Source organism: Piliocolobus tephrosceles, chromosome 20, assembly GCF_002776525.5.
Source record: "Piliocolobus tephrosceles isolate RC106 chromosome 20, ASM277652v3, whole genome shotgun sequence".
In the NCBI taxonomy this organism is placed as follows: domain Eukaryota; kingdom Metazoa; phylum Chordata; class Mammalia; order Primates; family Cercopithecidae; genus Piliocolobus; species Piliocolobus tephrosceles.
Window position 1 is genome coordinate 519,670 of NC_045453.1, and position 14,579 is coordinate 534,248.

Here is a 14,579-nt window from a genome sequence, read left to right on the forward strand (position 1 = left end):
AATTCTCCACGGGGAAATGGGAACTATTTATCAACAAACTAGCTTCCTTCTCTCACTCCCAGTTTTCAGTATAATAAACTGATTCCAGGAAATGGTCATTAAAAATTTAGACAAAACTACAAAAAATGGAGAACCCCCTTTTGGAAAGTCTGATTGCCACAGGTTATAGTCTTTGAACTTAAGACTAACAGAAACATTTCTCAGGACAAGACTGGTCATCCCTCACTACCCAGAGTACCAAGAGGCTGCCAGAAAGGGTCATGATGTGCTTGCAGGGCCAAGGGCAGCAGCAGAGATGCCTTTGCCTCCGGAGTCTCCTCAAGTGCTGCCGTTTCGATTCCCTGCCTGATTTTTCATATGCACTCTGACAGATGGGTCCTGTTTTAAGAAATACCTAATTGGTGCCAGATGCATCTGAACACATCACACAATGGGGATGCGTTTCTTGGGTTATTCATGTATTGGAGCCTGGCAAGAGGAACTCTTGGAACCTGGATACCCAGCATATGGCACAAAAACATCTTAGATGAAACTCAGACATTGTTATATTTAATAAAAATACATGAAGATTTTCTTCTGTTTTATGTACACTCCGAATGTCTGAGCATTCTGGACACTGCTGTAGAGTTATGTACAAGCGCAAGGTCAGTGTTGTCTTGACTGTTTTAATTTATATACAGGCTCTCTTGTGACACGCAACATTGCCAGATGACAACCCATTCCTTCTTGGTAACAGGCTCCAAGCCCAGCGCCTCTTACTCCCTGCCATTCCCTTTTCCTGCCCTGAGGCCAGAGGAAGCTGTTTGCTGTTGGTTGCAAAGGAGAAGCAGGTGGATTCAGCGGCTTCCCCACTGCTGGAGCAGAATGAAACTTCACTTGCTCCTTCCTTCCTTTTTAAAAATAAACATTATCTTTTAGGAAAAAAAATAAGACATAACCAGATGGCTGTGGGTCATGGTGCATGATATTTCAAGGCATAGGACTGACATGGGGAAGAGACTTCTTTGGCCAAGGAAAACTGGTTCTTTGAACAAACAAAGACGATCTTCCTTGTGGGAGGACAATGCCCAGGGACCTCCCTTTTGCCTTGCCGGCGGGGCGGGGGCGCTGTGGGAGTTGATGGGCCAGTCCACTGCAGGTGCTATGGGTGCTGTTTTCTGTAGCAGGGATAGGGGAGCTCATGAGAGGAGGGGTCTTTTCTAGAACGTCTGCTCTTCAACAATAATGTGAAAAAGAAGCTTTATGAGAGGTGAGTCTCAAAGTAGAGGTGTTCTGTGCATCAGATAGTGTCTTATGGTTCAACTTCCTTGAAAACATCTTTCCAGGCAATTCTTCATGGGAGTGGAGTTAGTGTTGGGGAAGAGACCACTCTCTCTAGGCATGGCATTTAAAGGTAAAACGCCGCAGTTTTGGCTCTTTTGACTATTTCTCCAAATTCACAAACTCGAGCATCGCTGTCCAGCGGTCCATCCCAATAGGGTAATGCCAGAGATCCCAGGTTTTGAAGCAGAAGAGAGCTTCTGGGAGGCGGCCGCTTAATGCCAGAACGGAGCACCATAAATGCGGAAAACACAATTTCCAGGCAGTGCCCTCTGGGAGAGGTGCAGGGGACTGTCCCACCCTCTTAAATTTAAACTTGGTCATTTTCCATTTGGCATAGAGTTTTCCCTCCTCATCCATTTTTTTCCCATGTGCTTTTCATCCTTATCAGCATTGGCTGCCCTCCTCATAGTCACCACCTTGGTCTGAGAGGGAGGGTGGGTGAGTGGGTGGGTGGGTGCAGCCCCTCCTGGGGGAAGGAGGGCAGACAGGTCCTTCTCCAGGCTTTGGGCAGCTTCTGCCTGACAATGGGAGGCTGTCTCTCTCCTGGGATCTGAGTCCAACCTAGCCTGAGAATGAACCACAAGTTCAGAGGAGGCTGGAGGACACACAGCTGCTCTCTGATCCAGGGTTGGGACCCAAGTGTTCTCAGTGCTCTTTTCTGCTCAAGGAAACGTGACATGAACGAGTCCCTTCCTCTGATCACTTATCAGGCCTAGGGTGACATGGGGGTGCGGGCAAGGGGCGCCTTCTTGACAGTGTCCTTTTTGATAATAAAAACAGGAGCTTTCACAGTTCATTCATTTCTGCTTTCCTCTCATCCCTGCTGCTAGGTCAGACGTTCCTTGGGGTGAGAAAATTCTTTCCTGGCTGCAGATCAGATTTTAGAAAAAAAGCAGATTGCCAATGGTAGCTATTTAAATTTTACAAGAATGTAGGAATGCAATTATGTAAAAACTTAGGCTTACTAACTTTCCAATTGCTAGATCTATTTAAAGTCTAGGCACTTAGTGTTGTGTATATGTATTTGTGTGTGTATGTGAGAGAGGGAGGGTAAGATGGAGAGGGAGGAGGAGAGGGACAAGCAGAGAGAAAGGAAGAGAGTTTCAAATGGATTAAGACTAAATTAATCAAGTTGCTATAGAAAACTACCTGTTATACCAGTTTACATTTGAAGTAACGCTGCTGACCTTGACATTGAAAACAGCCCCCCTTCTATCCTAGCTCGATATGATCAAAAGAGATGGACCATTATTAATTCTCAACTAGAAAAAAAGGTACTCCCTGGAAGAGAGATAATTGCCTAAATCGTGCAAGAATAAACAGCACATCTTTTAAAAAAGATAGCAGGCTTCAGATGAAAACAAGTTAACTCATCTGACTAGTTTTTAAAAGACCATGTTCAAGAACAACTGATGACGAACATCTACTTGTAAACACTCCATCTTTTGTTTTTTGCAGTTGAGACAGTCCCAAGAACAGTTTTCCACAGTGAACCTGAGTGTCATTCCTAGTTCTCTCACTGGCTCTACACCGGCCTTCTCCAGCAACCATCAGCTCATTCCTGGACCTGTAATTAAATCAAGTATTTCCTATGCAAAAGTAAAAGGTTAGATGCTGGAACACGGATGGGAGAAACCGTCAAAGAAAGCTTGTGATCATGCAGGTGAGTCAGATGCTTTGAGGGTTTCCAGTCTTCTGCCCCGCACCGCACAGCCGTTTCCCCGCCGCGTCCTTCCCTGCAGACAGCTCTGGTGTGCCACTCACTCGCTCGTGCGCGGGAGAGTCCCTGGTCCCAGCATCAGATGCAGGTCCCAGGCTGTGCAGGGGGCTGCTGCTTCCGGTTTCTCACGGCTCCTGACTTCTCCTTGTACACTATCGGCATCTGCTGAGAAATGTCCACCAGGGCGCTGGCCACAGCAAGACCTTGGGAGAACCACAGAGAGAACATAGGTTGGGAGCAGCTGGCTTTTATTTTGTTTTAAAAGATAATTTAAACATTTATTTTGCAATCCCATGATGCAAAACAAACCAAAAAACCACAATAAAAAACCCCCCAAAAGGTACACATACACAGGGAAAAGTCTTCCTTCCACCCTGACCGTCCCTCCACCTTCCCCTCCATCTGGGTAAATGTTTTCACTAATTTTTATGTATTCTTTCAGTGTATATTTATGCAAATACAAATACATATTCTTCTCCTTTCCCTACTTTTTACACAAAAGGTGTAGTTTGCTTTTCAGCACATCAACCAAGCACAGTGCTCTGCTTGGTGGTGGGAACATATAAATGAGATTGCAGACATATGCTAAGTGCTCAATTTCTCCTGCCTGCCTCCAAAAGGAGCCAAGAAACAGCAGCACCCTTTATGATGAGATTTGGATTCACCCACATCATTCAGTCAGCATTAGTCACTTCCATTCCATACCACGATACAGGCAGGGCAGGCTCTGGGGCCAGGCTTTGGAATAAGCAAAGTTCTTTAACCTCCCTGTGCCTTCGTTTCCTCATTTGTAAAATGGGGATAATAATAGCACAGGGCTAGTGTGAAGAGTCAATGAGTGAACTGACATAAAGTCTTAGTACCTGGCAGGCATAAAATCTTAGTATTGGCACACAGCAACCAATGATCAATAGTAATTACCCTTCATGCTCATCACTGCCCCGCCGCCCACTTTGCTTTGGCGACTTGCAATCCTGTTTTCCTTCCTGTATTGGTAACAGAGTAATCTGACATCCATTAGGGAAGGCACGGTTCTGGGGGAGCTGGATTCCTAATACACGTGGGAAATGGCCAGCGCAGGCTCGGAGCCCTGCTGAGACCTGCCAGGAGCTGTGTTAGTGGAGCATGTTACTCGCCTTGCTGAGCCTGTGAAGGGGAGTGGGGATGGGGGTAGACAGCTGTAAGTGCCTGGCACACAGTAGGGAATGCTCTAGGAGTCCAGAAAATGGCACCACTTAAAACAGGGGGTACAGAAAGGGCAGCAAAGATGGCCCCACTGTTGGGTGAGTCTCAAGCAGTGAACAGACCTTTATTAGGTGTTTTGGGTGGTTGGGGCACGTCAGGCAAAGGCTGGAGCAGGAAAGGCTACAGGGCTGCACACCTGTCACCTCGCTGCCCCAGCCACTACCCTGCCTTCAGGGAGCACCAGCCACTGTTTGCTGGGCTGGGTGGTGGCAGGAGACACAAATTGCACTTGAATGACAGATCAGAGACTTGTCCTGGCCTCAACATGGGCAAGGCCGAGTTAGGGGCTCAACTCACAGGAATCCCTAGGTGAGATGAAGACAATGAATCCTGGCCGAGCCATGCAGAAAGGCCTCCCTCGTGAAGATACCACAGATCCTAACCGTTCTAAAGCTGGGCTGGAGGATCTTCTGGGTCTGAGGGTGCACTGAAGGGACAGTGGAACTCAGGGCCTGGACCAGTCTCCTGAGGCAGCCTTTCCACCAGACACAGGGTTCTCTCTGGCTAAGGTAACCCTGACCTCAGAATCATCTCAACTGAAAGTTGTCTAAAATGATCACATTGAGGCATCCTCCAAAGCACTCTGTAATTAAGCGAGATACTTTCAAAACTGTATTCCATATTTTCTGTCTTCAAAATAGGAGTTTATATAATTATGATTCATATATTTGATGGAGAAGTGTCACACGCATTGGTAAAATATTATGTAGTAGGCTGTAAAAATGTTTAAGATAGTTATATGAAAAAAGTAGAATAAAAATTAGATCTATACAATCATTTCAACTAAATTGCTGGCCAGGGCTGGAAAGAACACAGAACAATGAAAATTGGAGGGTTGTGGGACAGCTGTGTGTGGATTTTCAGACATTTCCTTCATGTTATCGTTGTTTGTACTTTATATTTAAAACAGAGAAAAAGCAAAAGAAATGCAGGAGGGCTAGAAATACCAGTTGAAGAAACACCAGCCCAGGGCAGACGGCTGGAAGTTGTGGGGTGGAGAAGGCAACCGAGGAAGAGCATGCAGAGTGAAGGGAGCACACCCAGATTCAGGGGTAGGACAGGGCAAAGGAGACAGGGACAGAGCAGCAGAGGCAAAGGGGGACCAGAAACTCCGACAGCAAAGGAAGGTGCGGTGAGAGGCATCCACGAGCACTGAGAGGCTGGGGAAGCAGAACACTGAGGAGGTCCCGGGACGTCCCCCCAGGAAGGGACGATGACCTTGGGAAAACAGTTTTGGGCATACAGATGAAAATCGGATTATCTCACTGAATCCTTGCCATGGCATGGGCAGGCACTGTTGGTTATCACCTTTATAACCTTGCTCTCTAGGAAAGGGAAGTATCCCATGCTTAGCTCCCTCACATGCTTAGAAGGTGTCTGGTCGCTGGCCCGTATCTACTCACCTGACTGCCCAGGAGGAGGGATGCCACCCAGGCCTCGAGGGAGCCTCACAAACACAGAGAGGACAGCGGCTTTGTTGCCAAAACATGGCTCCAGTGCAATGGGTTTGGGAACAGTCTGGTGGAAGAAAACAAAATTACCTAAAGTGATAAGCTTTAACATACACGGACAACTTAACGGTCATTGGTGCTTATAAGAACCATCAATGTTAGGTCTATAAAAAAGGTACATTGCAGTTTTTAAGATAACAAAAAAGGGCAGGTGAGAGCTAACAGTACTCTCTGAGCGCCGGTGACAGGGGTGGTACTGCTTGCTACCTTCCACTGAAGTCTCACAGTCTGCTTCCAAAGGGCTGCATGAACTGTAGGGAAGGGGTCATGCCAAGTGGGTTTCTTCTGGATGCTGTACTTTCGCTTGATATGAAATTCTAGCTCAGAATTGTAGGTCACAGGAATGGCAGTGGTGAGTGCTTGGTAGATTTGTCAGATAGTTCTTCTGCATACCTGGCTCAAACACAGATGCAGATATTATGGAGACTTAAAAAACATTCTATTTTGTCTGTCCTTTAGACCCTAAGTAGACAAGCCTGCTGGATGTAAAAGCTTGTAAAAGCTGGGTGGCTGATCAAGTGGATTCTTTGTCTACTCTCTGGATGCATTTGGCTCTGGAAAATATGTCTTCATCTTCTGTTGGAGCCTTTAGATGAGATTTGTCCCCTATATTAGTTTCTTCTCTTTTTCTTTTCTTTCTTTCTTTTTTTTTTTAAAGACTAGAAATGGGGTCTCACTATATTGTCCAGGCAGGTCTTGAACTCCTGAGCTCAAGTGGTCCTCCCACCTCAGCCTCCCAAAGTGTTAGGATTAAAGGTGTGACCTACCGCACCCAGTTTATATTAATGTAACAGACTACTGCAAACTTAGTTGCTTAAAACAACACACGCTTATTGTCTCACAGCTTTAGAGGTCAGAAGTCCCAGCAAGCTCTGTAGGGTTCTCTGTTCATGTCTTCCATGAGTTGTGGGGAATTATCAGCTATCTCCTGAGGTCTCCCAGGCTGAAGTCAAGTTGTCAGCTGGATGGGACTCTTATCTGGAGACTCTGGGGAAGACTCTGCTTTGAAACGCATTCAGGGCTTATGCAGTGGCTCACACCTGTAATCCCAGCACTTTGGGAGACCCAGGAGTGAGGATCCCTTGAGCCCAAGAGCCATGATCTTGCCACTGCACTCTAGTGTGGGTGACACAGCCAGACTCTGTCTCACAAAAACAGAAAAAATTCTGTGGCCCCTCCATCTCTAAACCAGGGATGGTGTATCAAGTCCTTCTCATGTTTCCAATCTCTCTGGCTTCCTCTTCTGCCACCCACCACAGAAACTCTCCGTATCTTAAAGTCACCTCCCTTGTTTCATTACATCTGCAAAATCCCTCTTGCAGTACCTAGAGTAGTATGTGACTGAACAAACATGGGACGGAAATCTTGGGGTCCACCTTTAGAATTCTGCTGATTACACCTGCAAATATGTCATCAATTTCTTCAATTTGGTTGAAGAAAATAATTTCCAGTACCACTCTGCTGTGGCACAAGGAACTGACTAGATGGGTGAATGGCAGAGGCAGGGAGATCAGTTATGAAGTAACTGCAAGAATCCAGGTGAGAGACAGTGGTGGCCTAGATCAAGTGGGAACAGTGGCAGGGGTGGGACACAGTGGCTGGGTAACATTTTTGAAGACGGAGTCAAGATTTGCTGATAGACTGGCTGTCCAATGAGAACATGACATCGAGAATGAGACAAGAACAATTCCATGATTTTGGCTTGAGCAACTAGGGTGATGAAGGTGTTATGTGCTGAATGGCGGAGGTATTTCAGAGAAGCAAGCCTGAGAAATAAACATCCAAAGCTCAGTTTGGCCATAGCCATGTTAAGATATCCAAGTGGGGACACTGAGTAGGCAACTGATGTTTGGGTTGGAGGCTCATGGGAGCAGTCTGGGTGAGAGGATCATGGTGCTTAACCTGTGATAGTGAAGATCACTGAAGGAGTGGGTGTAAAAGACACAAGAAGGGGACAAAGACAGGGCCTGATGCACACCACTGTCAAAAGATGAGGAGGACTGAGCCAAGACCACTGAGCAAGAACAGCTAGAAGGCAAGTGTGTGGTGTCCTGGAAGAAAATCAAGGAAGTGTTTTAAGGAGCAACTAACTGTGTCATATGCTGCTGACATATACCATGTTGTTCAATACTTTAGGCTTGTCTATTTTTTAATCCCATAAATATTATTTTACCAGGACAATGTTTGTTTAGATTTATATACATGATTATACTTTTATTTACTCACTATTCTTTCTTACTAAAACTTTAGTCTATCCTCCTGGGGGTAATTTTCCTTCCTTTTAGCACATCCTTTAGACATTTCTTTTGTGCAGGTCTGCTGGTGGCAAATTCTCAATTTTTCTTCTAATTTGAAGATACCTTTATTTCATCCTTGTTCTCAGAAGGTACTTACTGGGCACACTACACTATTCTAGGTTGGGAGCTCTCTTTCAGTACTTCGAAGACATTCTCCCACTCTCTTCTAACTTCTGAGAAGTCAGCAGTCAGCTTGTCATCCCTTTGCAGGTGATCTTTTCCCTCTTTTTTTTTTTTTTTTTTTTTTGAGATAGAGTCTTACTCTGTTGCCTAGGCTGGAGTACAGTGGCGTAATCTCAGCTCGCTGCGACCTCTGCCTTCTAGGTTCAAATGATCCTCATGCCTCAGCCTCCCAAGTAGCTGGGATTACAGATGCGTGCCACCATGCCTGGCTAATTTTTGTATTTTTAGTAGAGACGGGGTTTCACCATGTTGGCCAGGCTGGTCTTGAACTCCTGATCTCAAGTGATCCACCCACCTCGGCCTCCCAAAGTGCTGGGATTACAGGTGTGAGCCACCACACCCGGCCTCTTTTCCCATTTTTAACAAAAATTGTGGTAAAATACACATAACATTTACCATCTTGACCATTTAAAAATGTACAGTTCAGTGGTATTAAGTATATTCACACTGTTGTGCAATTATCATTACCATCCATCTCCAGAACTCTTTTCATCTTGTAAAACTCAAACTTTGTACCTATTAAACACTAACTCCCCATTTCCCCCCTCTCCCAGCCCCTGGGAACCACTGTTTTACTTCCTGTCTTTATGAACTTGACTACTACAAGTGTCTCTCTTAAAAGTGTAATCATACAATGTTTATTTTTTTGTTTCTGGCGTTATTTCATTTAGCATTGTAGCATGGGTCAGTTTGCTCCCTTTTAGAAGGCTGGATAACATTCCATTGGATGCTTAGACCACGTTGTGCTTATCCATTCATCCATCCGTGGACACTGGGCTGCTTCCACTTTTTGGCTACTGTGAATAATGCTGCCAAGATATGTCTTTAAGACTCTGCTTTCAGTTCTTCTATGTATAAACCCAAATTGCCAGATCATATATAACTCTATTTTTAATTCTGGGGGGAACAGTGGTACTGTTTTCCACAGCGGCTCCCTCACTTTATACTTCTATCAACAGTGCACTAAGGTTCCAGTTTCTCCACGTTGTATGTGATACTTCTTCTCTGGCTGATTTTAAGATGTTCTCTTTGTCTTTGGAGTTATACAATTTCATTATGAGAAATCCAACTAGTTTTCTTTCCTTCCTGCCTTCCCTCTTTCTTTCTTTAATCATGCTTACAATATGTTTTGCTTCTGGAATCTGTATATTCATGTTTTCCATCAGTTCTGGAAAGCTATCATCCCTGAATATTGCCTCTCCTTTGTTCTGGGATTCTGGAAATACATGAGTTGGATCTTCTCATTCTATTCTCCATATTCTTAGTATCTATTGTACTTTCTATCTCCTTGTCTCTCTGAGCTGCATTCTGTGTACTTTTTTCAGATTCATCTTCCACTTCGTAAATTCTCTCTTGTGTTTAATATGCTGTTTAACATGTAAACTGAGTTTATTTAAAAAATTTCAATGAGTGTATTTTTCATTTCTGGAAGTTCCATTTGGTTCTTCTTCAGCTCCGCTTGGCCATACTTGACTCTCTCATCTTTATGATTTCATCTCTTATTTCTTTAAACATTTCATACACAGTTATATTATATTCTTTAGATTTCAATTCTAACATTTGGAGTCCTGTCCACATCAATCTTCTGTTGTTTCTGCTATTCTTATTTATGGTGGCTTGCCTCTTCTTGTCCCTGGTGATCTTTAATTACTTCATCTTGGTCTGTGGGACTCCAACAGCGCTGAATTGAAGATGTTTTTCTACAGAGAGGATTTCCATCTATTCAGGTGGGCGTCATGGTGTTTACCACCTGGAACTACTTAGGACAAATCATGGTTCTGGTTTTGTTCTTTTTAGGGTAGGGAAGGAGACTATTGCCTGATTTTACCTATTTCCTGTGAGCTCAGTAACATTTTAAATAAGTATGTTTTATTCAAGATATATAGCTATTTCTCTAGTGTATCTTAAATATTCCATTATTTTGCCCAAGGAGAAAGTCTTACCATTTTCTTTATCCTTTTGGGGAGGCGGGTGATAAATACTTTCCATACAGTGTTAATACATAGTGTATTATCATTTTTCTGCTTAAAAAATTCCCCAAAATATAAAGAACAATGGGCTGGGCACAGTGGTTCACGCCTGTAATCCCAGCACTTTGGGAGGCCGAGGCGGGCGGATTGCTTGAAGTTAGGAGTTCGAGACCAGCCTGGCCAAGATGGTGAAACCCCGTGTCTACTAAAAATACAAAAATCAGCTGGGCGTGGTTGCGCACGTCTGTCATCCCAACAACTCAGGAGGCTAGGGCAGGAGAATTGCTTGAACTTGGGAGGTGGATTGCAGTGAGCCGAGACTGCGCCACTGCGCTGCAGCCTGTGTGACACAGCGAGACTGACTCAAAAAAAAAAAAAAAAGAAAGAAAAAAAAGAAAAACGATTCAATGTTCAATGTAGTTATTTTCAAATAAAAGTTTTGTATGCCACAGAATACTTAAAAGAAAATCAGACAAATCATTTATATTTTAAAATCCCCTGAATACAAGACTGCTCAGTGACATGAAACAAAGACTGAAAAACAAAAGCAAAGGAGTACCCAACAACTTTATTGTTTTAGCTTATTGTTAAAAAGAAAGAGGAAAAAAAGGAGGTAATGGAATAAGGCTTTTGCCTCTCTGGTTTCCCAGACTTAGGAGCCTAAGTTATAAAAAGTCCAGTTATAGAGACTTCTGAGTCATATTCTCACCTTTATACTCCCCCCAATAAGATCAGGAGGCTCCTCATCTGTTTCCAAGGCGACATTTACGGAGGCAAAGGGACGGCTGGCCATCTGTTGCATCTCTCGAAGAAGTTGCTGATAAATAATACGGCAAAGTCATTAATGGAATGAGTACTGAGAGGCTTTTATTAGTGAATGCTACATGTTAAAAACACCTCATCTTCCCTGATTCAAACAAATCAAGTCCAAAATGATACTTTTTAGACTGCATATTAGATAACATTAGGGATTATTAAATTTTGTTGGATGTTATAACACCATTGTTCTTATATTTTTAAAAAGTCCCTGTTAGAGATACTTATTCAAGTACTATGTTTACTGCAGCACTATTTACAATAGCAAAGACTTACAACCAACCCAAATGCCCATCAATGATAGACTGCATAAAGAAAACATGGTACATATACACCATGGAATACTATGCGGCCTTAAAAAAAATGAGTTCATATCCTTTGCAGAGACATGGATGAAGCTGGAAGTCATCAGTCTCAGCAAACTAACACAGGAACAGAAAATCAAATACTGCATGTCCTCACTCTTAAGTGGGAGCGGAACCATAAGAACACATGGACACAGGGAAGGGAACATCACACACTGGGGCCTATTGCGGGGGGTGGGGGGCAAGGGGAGTGAGAGCATTAGGACAAATACCAAATGCATGCAGGACTTAAAACCTAGATGACAGGTTGATAGGTGCAGCAAACCACCATGGCACATGTATACCTATGTAACAAATCTGCATGTTCTGCACATGTATCCCAGAACTTAAAGTAAAATAAGAAAATAATGATAAAAATAAAAGTACTGTGGATGTAATGCTATGACGTCAATTTGTCAAATACATAAAATGGTATGGCCCTATCTCGTCTTTCTACTACTAAAGTCAGGCTTGCTTTCTTCCTACTGAAACTTGCACCAATGATTCACACAACAACAAAAACCCATGCCTCATTATAAGGCAGATAGGAAATGAGCGAACCCTCCTTTAGAGAGATGGTATAAGCTAAAAACATAAACAAATGTGAAATTTTGCAGAGCAGAGGGACAAACAGGGGCACTGGATTTAGGGAGGCTTGATGTGAACTCCTGCTCCAATAGTCTACAGCTGTGTGACCTTAAGAAAGGTGTTTGAAGTCTCCGGGCATCAGTGTCCTCCCTCTGAAATGTGTTCCCATCCCATAACGTTGTCACTGGGATCAAATGAGATACTATAGCACAGCGCCTAGCACATGGTGAACGGCCGTTCACATATCATTAAGCATATTAGAGATCTTCTGGGCATGATGCTGAAGCTTTGAGGTTATGCCTTGGGAGACAAGTAGGCCTTACTTCAAACTGCCTCCTTGGAACTACTGTAGGAGACAGAATCTTGGCCTGGATAGATATGGCTCTGTTCTAGAAGGGCATTTTTATGATAAGTATTTTCTTAAAATACCAACATTCTTACATTTTATAAAACTGTAGGTCCATTTACTCAACTAAAAAATGCAGCAATGCTCCTCTGGGGTCTGTGCTATTCTAAGTGCTGGGGTCACAATAAGACAGGGTTCAGGAGGCAACGTGTGTAAAAGCACTTAAAACAGGGGCTGGTGTGTAGCAAGGACTAAACAGTGTCAGCCGCTACTATTACTGTTTTTAAAAATAATATCAAATAATTGCTTCTACAATTTTTGAGAGGGAATAAATAATGACTGACATTTTAGAAATGATGAAATATATTCTGAATGGTCAGCTTCCCAGTTACAGAGAAATTCCAAATCACACGGGTAAAAGCACAGTTTATTAGACGATCAACTCCATACTAAACATATATATATATTTTTTTTAACCTTTTTCCTATAGGCTGTGCATCTTACTTTCTCTCATGCATGTTACAATTTCCAGTTGATTGTTTAGCTTCTGTGTTATTCATTTATTTTTGATATACTTAAGCCTTCATTTTTATGCAGACAAATCTCTACTATACTGTTTTAATAACTTTATACAAAAATAATAATTATGTTTCCTTTCCAATAGTAACAATACTTCTTAGTGCCCTTTCACTTAGTGCACAGTCTAGAACATCCAGCACAAAGCTGACTGACTGCAGGATTACGCAAAGATAACGAACTTGGGCTGTAAAAACAGAAGTCCCTGGTTAAGGCTGTGAAGACAGAAGTCCCTCGTTAAAGCCTCGTACTCCCTCTTAGTTAACTATGTGGTGTTAAGTTACTTCACCTTTCTGAGCCTCAGTCCCCTCATCCATAAAACATAGCTAGTGACAATACCTATTTCATAGGTTTGAGATGAGGATTAATCTACGTAAAACCACTTAGAACTCAGTGCCTGGAATTTTGAAATGCTCAGATGTCAGCTCTTGTTAAAACTTACTTGTCTGGATACAACCTCTGGTGTTTGTTTGTTTTATCATGAGTGATGCTGGTTATCCAGATATTCTTCATAGTGTTAAAAAGGTATTTTTGATTTTACTGTGAGTTTTGTTTTCAAATTAGGAATGGGTATTGAGTTTTAATAAATGACAAAATGATTACCTGGCCTCTAGGAAGAATTCAGGTGTTATTTTTTCCCCATTGACAGGATATATTCTTTTTTGACATGATATAATAGGTTTTCTGATATTAAGTGACTCTTTCATTACAACTGCAATTAGACTGCTGCACATACATTCACTATGCGGCTGGCCTTTATATTTTGGTGCTACCTTTGTCAGGTTTTGGTACCAAGATTTCTGTGTATAAAATCATTCAGACTCTTTCGAGCTTTCCATCTGTTCCTTTGCTTTACACATTTTAGAAACAATTAATTCTCATAAGCACTCAGGGAGGAACAGGCTATCATTATCTCCATAAGCTCATCTCAACCTTGAAACTCCCTGGGTCTAATGTCCTTCTTGGAGACAGTAGCACTTAGACAAAGTTTTCAACTCCTTTCTTGGTTACCGGTTTACTGTGGCTTCTTACTTCTTACTCCACTGTGAATAAATATACATTTAAATTAAATTGAAAATATAATTTTTTCAGAACATCATGTAATTCATTAGGATTTTAAAGTGTATCAGTAATACAGCTATCTAAAAAACTCTTTGAATATGTTATCCCCTGAATTTAAAACCTAATAATAAAGAGCGTGCAATATTCCCTCTATGATAACATCATCTTTATGTGGGTCAGAAAAGGTGGTACTGTGGCCCACAACAAGAGGCCCATATCCTGGAGCCTGTCTTAATCCTATTCAGACATGAATGTGCTATAAACAGTGCTGAATGCTTGTGAGTTGTGATTTTAGATACTTCCCTTCTCTTCTAAATCTTATCTATAAAAAAATTTTTATGTAGAAAAAGGCATGAGCAGATCCAAAAAAAAAACCCCAGACAGCTTCTTTGTCTATCTAGCTCTTATATACAGGTGAGCATTTCCATTAGCAACAATGCAACAGGCACGACTAAATGAAAGGCAAAGTAATGATGCAAGTGAAAGTTGCCATAAACAAAGTTTTTATGTTGTAATTATTTTAATGGTGGTTATTTTTTTTAAAAAAAATATTTATTTATTTATTTATTTATTTATTTATTTATTTATTTATTTATTT

General features: G+C 42.3%; 1 protein-coding gene across 1 annotated transcript in view; it reads right to left on the bottom strand.

The window, feature by feature from the left end:
• Positions 1 to 527: 527 nt before the first annotated feature.
• The window catches only part of ATRN (attractin), a 177,518-nt gene continuing 163,466 nt past the window's right edge, over positions 528 to 14,579 (bottom strand). Inside the window, exons 27-29 of the mRNA XM_023220242.1 lie at positions 10,959 to 11,066; positions 5,692 to 5,806; positions 528 to 3,246 (exon numbers count right to left, since the gene is read on the bottom strand). Coding sequence (XP_023076010.1) covers positions 3,122 to 3,246; positions 5,692 to 5,806; positions 10,959 to 11,066 — 348 coding nt within the window. The 3' untranslated portion in view covers positions 528 to 3,121. The remainder of the gene's footprint in view (positions 3,247 to 5,691; positions 5,807 to 10,958; positions 11,067 to 14,579) is intronic.